Source organism: Mobula birostris, chromosome 10 (assembly GCF_030028105.1).
Source record: "Mobula birostris isolate sMobBir1 chromosome 10, sMobBir1.hap1, whole genome shotgun sequence".
NCBI classification, from domain to species: Eukaryota; Metazoa; Chordata; class Chondrichthyes; order Myliobatiformes; family Myliobatidae; genus Mobula; species Mobula birostris.
The window spans coordinates 127,512,193-127,527,306 of NC_092379.1; the positions used below are offsets into that span (position 1 = coordinate 127,512,193).

Genomic DNA, 15,114 nt, shown 5'->3' on the forward strand with positions numbered 1-15,114 from the left:
TTTATACTTCCAGTGTGTCAGAGTTTTGAATTCATTGATGTTATCTGAGCTCTTTCATACATAAGACTGTCCATAACTGAGGTATTCATGGCCCGTGGATGGGCTGTACAATTATAATTAGTAAATGTGAATTTTGAAATCTGGAAGGAGTGATAAGGGAGTTGTGAAAATGGTTATGAATATTCAATTCCTACTGTATTCATGCAAACAGGCAACGAGGAGAAGAAATGATAAATAAAAGATAAATATCAGAGGAAATAGGCTAATTGAGGACTAATTATTGGGAAATGGTAGCATATATCTGAGGATCATGAGAAGAATAGGAATATATATTTCAAAAACTACAATTTAAATTCTTGCATTCTGCTGAGTGTGAACATGGGCTGAAGCAGGGGTTCCTAACCTAGGGTTCACGGACACCTTCACTAATGTTATTGGACCATGGCATAAAAAAGGTTGTGAACCCCTGGGCTGAAGAGTGACTTATGTCATCCTTGTCTTATAATGGATGTACAGTGCTAATGCAGTTAGTTCAGCACATGTTGTAAGGAAAGACATGAAATCTTCGAATTGAGATGTAATCAGTAGTTATCAGGAATTTCCAAAGGGAAGATTATGATGGCCAAACCTTGAAGGAGTAACAGTCCTGGTAAATAGAGGAAGAGCAATGAGTGTAGAGATAATGGAAACCCATTGGCAAGGCACCAGACATACATAAACGAATGGAGAAAACTAATCAGCGTGGAATTGGACTCCATGATGATATAGGAAGTCATGCAGTATATCATGCCTGACGGTTGTGGAACCACTGTCCAGATTAATGCCATTTACCAGCACTTACTGTGAATTTAAAAAGACCTGGCAGAGGTAATGATAGAGGTAGATACATTAGGGGCATTTAAGAAACTTTTAGAAAGGCACACCAATGTAGAAAAATGGAGAGTTAAGTAAGAGGGAATAGTTAGATTGGTCTTAGAGTAGGTTAAAAGGTCCGCAGCACACCATGCGCTGAAGGACCTGTATTCTACTGTAATGTCCTATGTTCTAAGACATCCAACGGCTGATGATGTTTCTGCCTCTAGCACATTTCATGCAGTAGACTCTAAACACCTACTCTTATGGATGAAAAGATATCCTTGTCTTCACTCTACTCATTCTACTAATACCTTTGGTTTTAGATCTTTCCTATTTATTCTAGCCTTTTCAAAATGTTATCTCACTCTCCCCAGTATCTTTTATTTCAAAATAAACAGTATTAGCTTAACAAATCCTTCCTCAGAGCTAAATATTTCCAGTCCTGGCAACACTCTAGTAAGTCACACATCTTTCCTGTTATGTGGCAACCAGAACTAAATGCAGTTTCAAACTGTGGTCTAAATACTGTACACTGCTCTAATATTATCTTCCTGTTTCAAACCGTAAACCTCACCTAATAGTTGCCTTTTAACTGCTTAATTGATTTGTCTTGCAATGATATACAGTACTTGCAAAAGTCTTAGGCACATGTTAAACTATTCTGTGAAGCAAAGATGCTTTCAAAATAATGAAATAAGATGTTTCTAAATATCAAAAAATTACTATGACAGCAGTAAACAGTAAAAAATAAAATCAAAACAATTGTTGGTTTGACCTCCCTTTGCTTTTAAAACTACATCAATTATTTTAGGTACAGTATACTGCCATGCAGTTTTATAAGAAAATCAGCTGGTAGGGTGTTCCAAGCATCTTGGAGAACTTGCCCCAGTTCTTCTGCAGACATTGGCTGTCTTGCTCGCTTTTGTCTTCCAGGAAATCCCAGACAGCCTCATTGATGTTGAGATAAGGTCGCTGTAGAGAATATACCATTTGAAACCATAGTAACAAACCTGGCATGCCTAAGACGTTTGTACAGTACTATACAGCAAGGTCCCTCTCATTATCTTCCCATGTACACTTGCACTCCTTTCCAATGCATCAGCTCTCTCTTTTCCTTTGGCACCATTTTTTTTTGTCTAATTGGCCAATTCAGTAGTATCCTCCTGCAGTCAAACGTGCAACCAGTAGAATAGCTTGTGGTCTGTCTGGGGTTTGCAACTCTTCCTGTGACCCCTTGGATTTCCTCCCACATCAGAAGATGCATGGGCTGGCATGTTAATTGGCCACCACTATTTATGCTATGTGTGTACATGAGTGGTAGAATCTGGGAAGAATCCAATGGAATTAGTGTGGGATTATTGGAAATTTAATTTTAAAAAATCAGTGAAAAAATTAATCGGTAATTGTAAGTTGTTCCTTGATAAGAGCAACACACTCAAAATGCTGGAGGATCTCAGCAGGCCAGGCAGCATCTATGGAAAAAAAGTACAGTCAACACTTTGGGCCAAAGCCTTTCGGTAGGATTGGAGGAAAAAAGCTGAGGAGTAGATGTGAAAGGTAGGGGGAGGGGAGAGAGAAATGTCAGGCAATAGGTGAAACTTGGAGGGAGAGGGATGAAGCAAAGAGCTAGGAAGGTGATTGGTGAAAGAGACAGAAGGCCATGGAAGAAAGAAGAATGGCGGGGGGGTGGGGAAGGAGCACCAGAGGGAGGCGATGGCAGGCAAGGAGTTAACATGAGAAAGGGACAAAGGAATGGGAAATGGTGAAGGCATCCCTTTGTCCCTTTCTCATGTTAGATCCTTGTTTGCCCATCACCTCCCTCTGGTGCTCCTCCCCCCCTTTCTTCTTCCTTCCATGGCCTTCTGTCTCTTTCACCAATCAACTTACTAGCTCTTTGCTTCAAGTCTTCCCCTCCAGTTTTCACCTATTGCCTGTTGTTTATCTCTCCTCTTCCCCCACCTTTCAAATCTACTCCTCAGCACTTTTTCTCCAGTCCTACCAAAGAGTTTTGGCCTGAAATGTTGACTGTACTTTTTTCCCATAGATGCTGCCTGGCCTGCTGAGTTCCTCCAGCATTTTGTGTGTGTTGCTCAGATTTCCAGCATCGGCAGATTTTCTCTTGTTTGTTCCATGATTAGGTTAGGGTTAATTGGGGTTGTGGAGTTGCTGAGGGAGCAAGGCTCAAAGGGCCTGAAAGGCCTGCTCTGCGAAGTATCACTAAATAAATAAAATAAAATAAAATAGATAAAATTTGGTGCTTGATAGTCAGTGAAGATTCAGTGGTCTAGAGCAGTGGTCCCCAACCACCGGGCCGCGGACTGGTACCAGGCAGCAAAGCATGTGCTACCGGCCCATGAGGAAACGATATGATTTTACGATATGAAATTATATAAGTCAGCTGCACCTTTCCTCATTCCCTGTCACGCCCACTGTTGAACTTTAACGCACGCGAGGTCATCAGTGACCCAAGACGTGCGAAGGAATGGGTCTGTGACCTATTTGTGAATGTTTCTGGTGAATCTTCCATGTCAGCGCGGGAAAAAGATCAACTCCTCGAGCTTGCAAATGACAGTGGACTGAAAAGTATGTTTGACATATCATCTCTGCCAGCATTCTAGATCAAAGTCAAGGCTGGATATCCTGAGATAGCCACAAAAGCACTGAAAACATTGCTTCTGTTTTCAACATCATATCGCTGCGAAGCGAAGTTTTCTGTAATGAATGCAATGAAAACTAAATTGCAGAATAGACTGGACATAAGGAACCCCCTTCGAATATCGCTGTCTCCCATCACTCCTCGATGGTACCGTCTTGTTGCGGGAAAACAAGCCCAGGGCTCCCACTGATTCAGCGATATTGGTGTGTTGCAATGTTCATTCGAGGAAAATATGTGCTGTGTGTTTAATATCCAAACGTTACTTAAAATCTTATGATGCTATTGACCTATAAGTGACTTATAATTCAGTGGTTCCCAACCTCCGGGCCACGAAGAATGTAGCGGTACAGCGGTAGCCGGAACGCACCCAGCACATCTTTAAGAAAAAAGCCGAAATGAACAAACTAATTAATTAGGTGCTGCCGGGCACGTAAATGTCGGCCCAGATCAGAGGCAATTGTCGATATGAAAATATGGCTTTAAGCTTTAATCTTTCTGCAGTATGTGGGTGTTTTGACTCCTTGAAAAATAAAACCAATTAAAACAGGACCACTGTTATAATTGACTTATCACTACATTCATGCGAGGAAAATATGCGCTGTGTGTTTAATATTAAATTTGTTAGATAATCCCCTTTAGAAACAAAATTGAGTGTATTAGCCACTTATAAGCGACTTATAGTTGACTTATCACCTATATTCCGGTCATGTTTAACACTGCCCTCCCCCCAAGTCAGCTGGTTGGCAAGAATATTGTCAATATTAAACTGGTCCACTGTGCAAAAAATGGTTGGGGACCCCTGGTCTAGAGTTCCTGTTTCTATGATATATGACTGAATGACTTTATGAAGGATTTCCTTTTTTCCTGTTTACCACAACTCTAATTTCTGGATCATTGAAAACTTCTTTATCATGTCACACACAATTTGAATTTAATTCATGAATCTATGCTGTAAATAGTCAACAACCAGGTCTGCGGTAAATCTATTGGAATCAAGCTCAAGTGTAAGTGTTGACATTCCTCCTTTGCTTCCTGCTGCACAGCCAATTTTTAATTCCATTTGTTATTTAGACCTCATGGGTTTTTAGCTTTTTAATTTGTCTGCCATTTAGGATCTTGTCAAAAATACTGCTAGAATCCATCAAGTATTCTGTCCCCATATAGGGTCCATTTTCATCACCTCAAAAAGGAGGGAGACAAGGAATTTCTTTAAAAAAATTCTTGTTCAATGTCCTTGATTAATCTGCCCCTTCCATGGTTAAGATTTTTTACTGTCCTAGTAATTTTGCATAATCTAAGGAATAAACAGGAAGGAATATAACTCTAGGGGAAAGTGTAGAAGCAGGATACAGAAAGACTAGATGGATTTGAAGACAAGAATGTTTTTTTAGGGGGAAGTTCTTACTGTGGGAAATGGCATGCTAGATGTTTCAGCAAACAGTGTTACGGTCTTTGATACTCGCTCAACATTGTGGAGGAGAAATTAACAGAAATATATGAGAGGAATCAAATCTATAAGAATAATGATTTTCACAGCAGAGTTCCACAGTTAAGTAAATAGAAGTGTGCCATTATCCTGTATATTGTTGAACATGCAATATATTTGGTAATTTGAAGTCTATTTGCATTGACTTCATTGGATCTACTGTAAATGTTGGAAGCAAATTGCAATACACACATATGAAACATCTGTGGAGGAAGAACATGAAGTTTGAAGCTCATCCTGGGGTAGAGAAGAAACTGCATGTTTTAAACAGTTTGTTTAAGCTGATGAACATTTAGGGGGGAAAAAAACCTGACCTAAGAGCAGGGGAGCACAGATATGGAGTGAAAGGAAAATATGGCTTTAAGCTTTAATCTTTCTGCAGTATGTGGGTGTTTTGACTCCTTGAAAAATAAAACAAATTAAAACAAAAACCATTCACATCTTCCCTCACCTCCATTCAGAGCCCCAACCAATCCTTCCAGGTGAGGCGACTCTTCACCTGAGAGCCTGTTGGGCTCGTCTACTGGATCTGGTCCTCCCAATGCGGCCTCCTTCACAATGGTGACACCCGACATAGAATGAGGGACTGCTTTGTCGAGCACCTCTGCTCCATCTGCAGAAAGCAGGATTTTCCAGTAGCCAACCATTTTAATTTCTATGCTCATTTCTATTCCGATATGTCAGTCCCTGGCCTCTCTTCTGCCATGATGAGGCCTTTTTTAGGTTGGAGGAACAACACCTCACACTCTGTTGAGGTAGCCTCCAACCTTTCAGCATGAATATTGATTTCTCCAACTTCCAGTAACTTTTACCCCCTCCCCATTCACTCTTCTTCAATTTCCCATGCTGGCCTCTTACCTCTTCTCCACACCTGCCTATCACCTCTCCTCCTACCCTTTCTCCTATGGTCCACTGTCCTCTCTGATCAGATTCCTTCTTCTCCAGCCCTTTACCTTTTCACCTATCTTCCTCCAGCTTCTTACTTCATGCCCCTCCCCCGCCCATCTGGCTTCATCTATCACCTTCTAGTTTTTCGTCCTTCCCCTCCACCCACCTCCTAATTCTGGCATCTTCGTCCTTTCTTTCCAGTACACATGAAGGGTCTCGACCCAAAATGTTGACCGTTTATTCATTTCCATAGATGCTGCCGGGCCTGTTGAGCTGCTCCAACATTTTGTGTGTGTTGCTCTTGATTTCCAGTATCTGCAGAATCTCTTGTGTTCAAAATAAATGATGCCTTGATCCATCTGCATTCAGTAGCCACTTTATCAGGCCCCACCCGTACCTACTGAAGTGGCCACTGAATGGATTTCTGTGGTCTTCTGCTGCCATAACCCATCCACTTCAAGGTTCAAAGTTTTGTGGGTTCAGGGATGCTCTTCTGCACACCACTGCTATAATGAGTGGCTATCTAAATTCTTGTTGCCATCCTGTCAGCTTGAACTAATCCCAATCTGGCCATTCTCCTCTGACCTCTCTTATTAAAGATTTTTTCACCCACAGAACTGCCAGTCATTGATTTTTTTTAAAATTTTGTTTTTCTCACCATTCTCTGTAAATTCTAGAGACTGTTGTGAAAATCCCAGGAGATCAGCTGTTTCCGTGATACTCAAACTACCCTGTCTGGTCATCCCAAATCATCCCAAATTTAAAGTCACTTAGATTACATTTATTTCCCATTCTGATCTTTGGTCTGAACAACATCTGAAACTCTTGATCATGCCTACATGTTTTTATATTTTTAAGATTAGGTATTTGCATTAATGAGCTGGTGTAGAGGTGTACCTAATAAAGTGGCCAATGTGTGTATATTATTGAAGTGACTTAAACTTCTGCCCACACTGAATAATTGTTGGAGCACTGAACATATAAATGCCCACTGATCACAATTGCTTGAATATTATTTGCAGTTCTAATTGTGGAAATATTGAAAATGTTTTATTAACTAATCAGAGCTTTGAAGGGCATGTTTTCCTTTCTTTTGCATTCTGTAGACTATGCATTTATATAATTCCCTTGTGCACTGTCTATTTAGTGATTATGCTGCTTTGGTGAACGACTACTTGAAGACAAATCTTCAGAAGGATCTTGATGCCATTAGTTCAGGAACCACAACTCTGTCACATCTCAACAAGAGCCTGGTGAGGTTCTGCAAAGACCTAGACAGGTACAGTCTGGCAGGAAGCTGCGTATCCTGCATTATTTCCTGGCTTTAGGTCGCATCTGAAAATACCAGCTGGCGGACAATTTCCCTCCATGCCGCTCTGACATATTGGGAAGTCATGTTCTCGGCAGGTCACAGCAGTGGTTTGCCTTTGCCTACTGCCGGGTGAGTTTAAAGAGATCACCACCTCTTGCTGAGGATGAGCAGGATGTCTGAGTGCCTTGTCATTCTCTCAGCGCTCCACCAACGCCTGCTGGCCTGCCTTCTTGACCGTTGGACCATTAATTGGTCTCCTCTGCTCCATCTGCCAGGGCCAGACTGCACACGCTAGGATAGGCAAATCCCTTACTTCACCGAGGGTCGAGGACCCGTCGGCTACTCTCACTTGGTTTGACCCGTCTGCCGAGACGGTTTGCCGGGGTGTGGCCGCTGCGCGTGCTACAGCTATTTGGAGCCACAGGTGAGAGCTGAGTGCCAGGTGGGGACCAAAGGTGGACGAGCTGTCCTAAAAAAAGGGCACGGCAGGCCCCCCTACCAGAGATGCTACCCCTCCCTAGACACCACATTATTAATGAAGTGAAATACGATGAAATGGAATTCTACTGATTTGATGGGATAGGCCCAAATTTTTTTTAAAAAAGCTCAACATCTTTAAATGCCCTGAAATCCTTGTTAAGGATCCTTGATTCCGTGTTCCTGAAAAAAGGACATAAAATGCTGGAAAGTATCAGCTGGTCCAAGGAGAAAAGATGGATTGATTATCTGGACATAGATCATTGACTAGAATGTAGGTCTTGCAGAGAGTCATTAGTGAAATGTTGGCTTCATTTCCTTTCAAATGATGATTTGCCTTTATTTTATATTCATTTTTGGGATGTCGGCATTACTGACCATTCCTTCAGCTATGGGTGGTGAATCTGTGGAATTTCTTGCCACAGAGTGCTGTGGAGGCCATGTCACTGGGTGTATCTAAGGCAGAGATTTATATGTTCTTGATTAGTAAGGAGGTTAAGAGTCACATGGAGGAGCAGGAGAATGGGGCTGAAAGAAAAAACAACCATGATCGCATGCTAGAGCAGACAATGAGCCAAGTCGCCTAACTGTGCTCCTATTTCACATAGCAAGGCCAGATTTTATTGGCTATCCCTAATTTTTCTTCAACCCAATGGATTGTAAATCCAAGTTAGAGAGTGACATGGTGGGTATATGTTCAGTATAAGATTGGATTGGATAAATGCAGCAAATTGTCTTCTCTAAAGGATGGTAGAGCTGCTGTCTATTTCCAGCAGTCTATGTCCTATGTATTCCTTGAGTTTTGTGCTTCAGCATATCTAATCAGTCAGCACCGGAACTTTTGATACAAGTTCTAAACAGGAAATGCTGGGAGTTCAGGCTAAACCTGTGAAGAGAGAAACAGAATTGCTGCTTCTAGCTCAGAGTTTCCCAACCTGGGGTCCACAAACTCCTCAGTTAGTGGTAGTGGTCTGTGGGATAAAAAGGCTGGAAACTCCTGTTAGTTGATGATTTTTTCTTTTATCAAATCCTTAGGGATTCCTATCTCATTGATAAAGACAAGACTAATCATTCTGCTTGCCTGTTTACAAATGGGCATCACTAATTAAATATGAGAAACCATTTGTGATTGTTGTTACTCTCCCTCATTGAGGGTATTTCTATCCTAAGATAAACAGACTTGGCTAAGTTTACTTTTAATCTGAAAATCCAACACCTGCTTTGCAGCTAGTCTACAGTTATTCAAGTGAATTATCTTGAACTGGACCCACTGCCGAAGAATTTCATCTATGGTCCCTTCCTGCCCACATTTCCATGGGCACAATGTAATCGATCTCACTGATTCTCATACTTTCAAGTCAAATGGTATGGTAAAATAAGGCTTCAGAGGTAAACAGCTTAGTGTACAGGACACTCCCAGAAAGTCTTCAGTGGGAAGTAAAATTGGGGAAGGAACTTTTTCTTGTGTCAAAATCTGGGAGGCATTTTTACAATTCATTAATCAATTAATTAGTTAATTAATGGCTTTGTCTGTCTAAGTAGACAATGGATGAGCCTGGTTTTCTCCGGGTTGCAGTCCTGGGCGATGAATATGGAGATCCTGGACTACTCAGACATCAAAATCCCCCTTTCGGCCTCGCAGATGTGGTCCAAAGGATTGCGAAGCAGTACATTTGGCATCAGTTTGGCTGCAGGAGCTGCCGGGAGGTGACGTGGTACGTCATCCAACCGCCTTAGGGGCTCCGCTCCAGATTTGTATAGGGTTTACTCCTTAGCCTTCTCTTCTCTCGAAGATACCCACAAGGCAGTGGGATCCGTAACCCTGGATAGGGGCCCAGACCGGGTACTGTCAGCCGGAGCCAGCTGAGCCCGGGACTTGTGTAGGGCAGGGTCGTTACACCCTGTAGTAGTGACATATGGAGCCACTACCCAATTACACAATTTTTACAATTAGGAATATAATAAAGCTGATTGGAATGAAGAAAGCAAATAAAACATTAAACAAAATCTAGAAAGAAAATTAAAGAGCTATAAATTTAAAAAACATTGAACAGAAGAAAAATTTTGTTGAAAAATCACTTGGTATTTCTATACACGATAGCCGACAATTCCCATAGAGATACAGCCAGTGTCTTTATTCCTAGGGCAACAATAGCTAATATGAGAGGACATACTTCAAGGTGATTGGAGAAAATATAGGGATCAGTCTGATGTAGGTTTTTTACACACTGAGTGCTAAGTATATGAAATACACTGCCAATGGTGGTGGTAGAGACAGATACAGTAGGGACTTCTAAGAGATTCTTAAAATCTTGGATGAAAGAAAAATGAAGAGGTATGTGGGAAGGAGGGGTTAGATTGACCTTGGAGTAGGATAAAGGGCTGCACAACATTGTGGGCCGAAGGGCCTGTACTGTTCTTTGTTCTATGTTCTAGTGAATGTTGTCTCGAGTCATAGGGCAGGACTAAAGTGCAAAACTGAGGATTCGGCTGCAGGCTAGAGTCTATTGACTTCCAGTGATGGAGCAGAGTATCAGATGTATTGTATCTGCCACTCGGTATGTCCCAGAGTGGTAGAAGAGCCACATAAATCTGGGATTATTGGGTGAATAGCTGTAATTCTTTTCAGAAATGATTGCCAACATCACATTAGTGATTCTATTTTAAATTTACGCAGGATGCATTTGAAATTAAGGGAATCATTTCACAGTCTAATCAATTATTTTTAATATGATCAAAAAGAGTTACAAAATACACATGGACTAAGATGTTAACTGTCCTGTGCTATCACCAGTGGGATCATCAGTTGATCCGCCACCTGTCTTCAGGAGTTTCGGCCCGCTTATGATCAAGACTCCGTCGAGGTGGTGGGCCAGCAGTGCTAAAGCACCACCTCCCACTGGTGAGCTTAAAAACTTGGCATCTGCCTCTATCAGAGTTGTTGGTCACTTCCATCCAACAGATAGTCTGCTCTTCAGGTGTCTATGCAACTACTGAAGGATTTGCAAGATATGTATACACTGTCTGACTATCTGCCCCTCTGGACATATCTGGTCCACACCCATGCTGATCCTTTCTCTGCTGCCTCAGCTACAGCCCTGCTGGTTGACTTGATCTCCCTTCTAGTGAAGATTTTCCTTTCAAGGATTTCAGGGCCTGAGGCTAATACATTTATGTTAGAACAGCAAAATTTTATTTCAGAAGTAACTCTGCCTTTTGCCTATATCTAACTTCACCAGTTCATTTCTTTGCTGCCATCAACAGGGAAATGGACCTTGTGTCTAACAACCTTGACATGTTAGTGCACGTGTTCAATGTCAATACTCCAAGCAACACATCCAGAAAAGAGGTAAGATATTAATCCAATTCAAACTCATGTTCAGATTCAGATTTTTTGGTCATATGTACATGGAAACAAAGTTAGTCCTGACGAAGGGTCCTGGCCCGAAATGTTGACTGTACCACTTCCTATAGATGCTGCCTGGACTGCTGCGTTCCACCAGCATTTTTTTTGTGTGTTGCTTACATAGCTTCTACATTGTCCTAGATTGCTTTATTCCCTGAGGCAGCAACTCAAGTGACATTTAGGGCTTCTTCCATGTGACTACTTAATGTGTAATCCCAGACACTGAAGTTTTCCAAAGTCCTTGGAATCAGAAAGATAGAAACCCTTATTTTGGTTGAAATAGAGTGGGGTTGGTGATGGTTGAGTTAGTTTTGTTGGTATTTTACCCTCTTAGATTCTGCTCGTGGGAAGATTTCTCACTGAGCACCTTCCAAGAATCACCCACTGCATCATATTGAGATGGACTTTGCAAGCTCACTTGGGAAGCCGCAGTTACTGGGAGCTGAATGAGCCTCCTGTGAATTCCACCGAAGGGCCAGTCAACCACTTGATTTCTTTGGAGATAAGGGATCACTTGCTGTATTTTGAGTGCTGCAAATTGATTATGTCATGCTAGGCCCACATAATGTGAAGTCAGTGTAAGTGGGCACACAATCTTCTCAGAGCCTCTCTATAGGGACTTAATTAGGAATGGGATTGACCCTCCATATACTTGCTGGTACCAAAATAAAAAGGGGATCTGCTTAGATTCGATTCATAGGTCTAGGAATTTAGGACAAATACAAGCATTTAACTATTATATACAGACACCAATGTCTGTCTGATTTACTCTGCTTCTGAAATTTGCATCCATTGAAATTATGGACATGAGTTGAATGAATTTTTTGGAAGTAGAGCAGAATTTACAAACAGAAGAGGTTCTGCAGGTGCTGGAAATCCAGAGTAACACACACAAAATGCTGGCTGAACTCAGCAGGCCAGGCAGCATCTATGAAGGGGAATAAACAGTTGACATTTTGGGCTGAGACCCTTCATCAGAACCATCAGGAATGCGGTGGTTCTTCTATTTAATGTTCTAATCCTGATGAGCAGAAAAAAACATATAGACAATGGAAAGTATTTTCATGCCGGGTGTCTCCAGATACGATCAAATTAAAACTATGCTGTCTAGAAGATAAAATAGGAAGCGAGCACATAGAATGGGTATTGGATGTCGCCAATGCTCATCCCTAATGGTCAGCTGAAACATTGTCAAAACTGAAAGATTGATATTGGTTTATTATGACATATGCACCAAGGTACAGTAAAAAGGTCAAATCATTTCACAACATTGAGGCAGAACCAGGTAAAACCATAACAATGCAGAATAAAATGTAAATACTACAAAACAAGTTCAATGCAGATAATTAATAAAATGCAAGGTTGTAACAGGGTAGATTGTGAGGTCAAGAGTCCATCTTATCATACAAGAGCTTTGTTGAAATGTGTGATAGCAGCAGGACTAAAGCGGTCCTTGAGTCCGGTGGTATTTGTTTTTGGGGTTGTGCATCTTCTGTCTGATGGAAAATGCGAGAAGAAAGAACATACAGGGAGGTAGGGTCTTTGAATATGCTAGCGGCTTCACTGAGGCAGTGAGGAGTTACAGAGAGAATCCATTGAGGGGAGTCTGCCTTCCATGATGTGCTGAGTTGTGTCTGCAACTTCTGCAGTCTTGTGAAGAGCAGTTACCATACCAAGCATCCAGATAAAATGTTTTCTTTGGTGCATTGATAAGACCTGTAAAAGTTTTGGCTTCCTGAGGAAGTAGAACCATTGGTGAGCTTTCTTGCCCATGACATCAACATGGTGGGACCAGGACAGGCAGGTGCTGATATTCATGCCTGGGAACTGGAAGCTTTTACCCAGCTCAACCTCAACACTTTTGGTGTAGTCAGGAGCATATGCATCAGCACCATTTCCTGGTCAATGACGGGGGGTTTTATATTGTTGACAAAGGGGGAAAAGCTTTTGTCATGAAATCATATCCCTAAGCTCTATCTCCAACAGTGGGGCTGTGGTTAGTGCAATCCTATTACAGCTCAGGGCATCAAAGTTCAGAGGTGAATTCCAGTGTCCTCTGTAAGGAGTTTGTACATCCTCACTGTGGAATGCGTGGGTTTCTGCTGGGTGCTCTGGTTTCTTTTCACAGTCCAAAGACTTATCAGTTAGTGGGTTAATTGGTCAGTAAATTGTTACACGATTAGGTTAGGGTTAAATTAGGGAGGGTTGCTGGTGACACAGCTCAAAGGGTTAGAAAAGCCTATTCCAAGCTATATCTCCAAATAAATAAAAATAAATCTCCTTCCTGTAAAATAACTCGTCGTTATTTGAGCTATGGCCCACTAGGTAAGGTTCTAATGAGTAATTATGGTACAGTTTGTAACTTGACTGAAATCTAGGACAAGTTTTGGGGGTTTATCTTTGTTTCTGTCTTTAGTTGAAGAGCAGTAGTGAACCATTGAAATTTTCATAACCATTTGGTTTTGCTGACTATTATAGGACCATACTACTGCATGTGGTTCTTTTTACCACAAGAAGAGAAACTTTGTAAATCAACATTCCTTTTCAGCCCCAATGTTAATATCTTTTCATTTGTATTTTGGCAGGAACCTCTCAGCCCAAACAATGTCAGTGAGCTTGAAGGCATCATCAACAAAATTAAGATTCTGGGAAATCTGCTTTCTTCTGTAGAAGAACGGGTACAGTTCCTTTTTCTACCTTTGTGCCTTTTGGAGCTCGTGAATACTTCAGAGGGTTATTGTACTAAACCATTTAATCCTGGCGATTAGGATCAATAACTCTTTGATCTTCTGCCTGTGAGGACTGAGGTTGAGTGCAGTCCTTGATCTAGTACTAAGTTCAATTACATTAATTAAAAAAAACTTGTGTTGCATTTAATGTAAAAAGAGGAAAGTTGGCAAGTCAATGGTGAGATGAGAGAAATGACCAAACTTTACCTCAGATAGAATGGAAGAAGGAAATTAGAAGGGCAGTACAAGTAAGAAGGGTGAACTTCTGACTGGTATTGATGGAGTAAAGGGAAGAGGGTAACAACAGTTCAGAAAACAATGGTAGGTCTGTAGAAAATAGATTGAGACTATGATAGGACTTGATGTGACTATGATGAGACTAAGTCAAGGACAAAACAGAACAGATGTTAATTTGCAGGCTGCTTTGAAGAGGACATAATGGGATATGGATTAAATTGTAATCTGTAATGGATTCTACAGGTATTTCTCAACAAAGGCAGATCCTTTAAAGTGAATAGGAAATTATTTTTGCTTTGGAGACACAAGAGACTGAAATTTGGGACAATCTACTGGAGGAACTAAGTTGGTCAAGCAGCATCTGTGGGGGAAAGGAATTGTCAAGGATACTGTTCCAGATGACCCAAGGTATCAACAGTTCCTCTTCCACCAAAGATGCTGCTCAACCCTCTGAGTTCCTCTGGCAGACCGTTTGTTGCCTGGGTTGTAAGGAGAGCCAAGAAGGAGATATTTTTGTATTACATATGTTGATAATGATGCAATATAATCTTTGCATCACCAGTTTGTGTATTAGTTAGCAAATGAAAACGGAAATGACTTTATGCAAGATGATTCTTTGAAAATTATTCATATGGAACCATATCTTAGTAATGTCAAACTAGGAGTGATATTTCTAGTTGGTAGGACAACTACGTGATGCTGAACATTACAGAACTCAGCTCACAACACAGAATCTGCCACCGCCTAGTTATTTGGCACCTCAAACCTTATGGCCATAACATCAACTAAACACTAAGTCTGGTAGACTGCAGAGAAAGACAGACAATGAATAAGTAGGCAGAATGATCAAATATCCCATTCCCATTCTGACATGTCTATCCACGGCCTCCTCTACTGTAAAGATGAAGCCACGCTCAGGTTGGAGGAACAGCACCTTGTATTCCGTCTGGGTAGCCTCCAACCTGATGGCATGAACATTGACTTCTCTAACTTCCGCTAGGCCCCACCTCCCCCTCGTACCCCATCTGTTACTTATTTTTATGCACACATTCTTTCTCTCACTCTCCT

At 41.4% G+C, this 15,114-nt stretch overlaps 1 protein-coding gene across 1 annotated transcript in view; it reads left to right on the forward strand.

Annotated features, from left to right (window-relative positions):
- LOC140204321 (phosphatidylinositol 3,4,5-trisphosphate 5-phosphatase 2A-like) overlaps window positions 1–15,114 on the forward strand; it is a 163,369-nt gene that overhangs the window by 77,733 nt on the left and 70,522 nt on the right. The window contains exons 6-8 of the mRNA XM_072270942.1: window positions 7,033–7,164; window positions 10,939–11,023; window positions 13,666–13,758. Coding sequence (XP_072127043.1) covers window positions 7,033–7,164; window positions 10,939–11,023; window positions 13,666–13,758 — 310 coding nt within the window. The remainder of the gene's footprint in view (window positions 1–7,032; window positions 7,165–10,938; window positions 11,024–13,665; window positions 13,759–15,114) is intronic.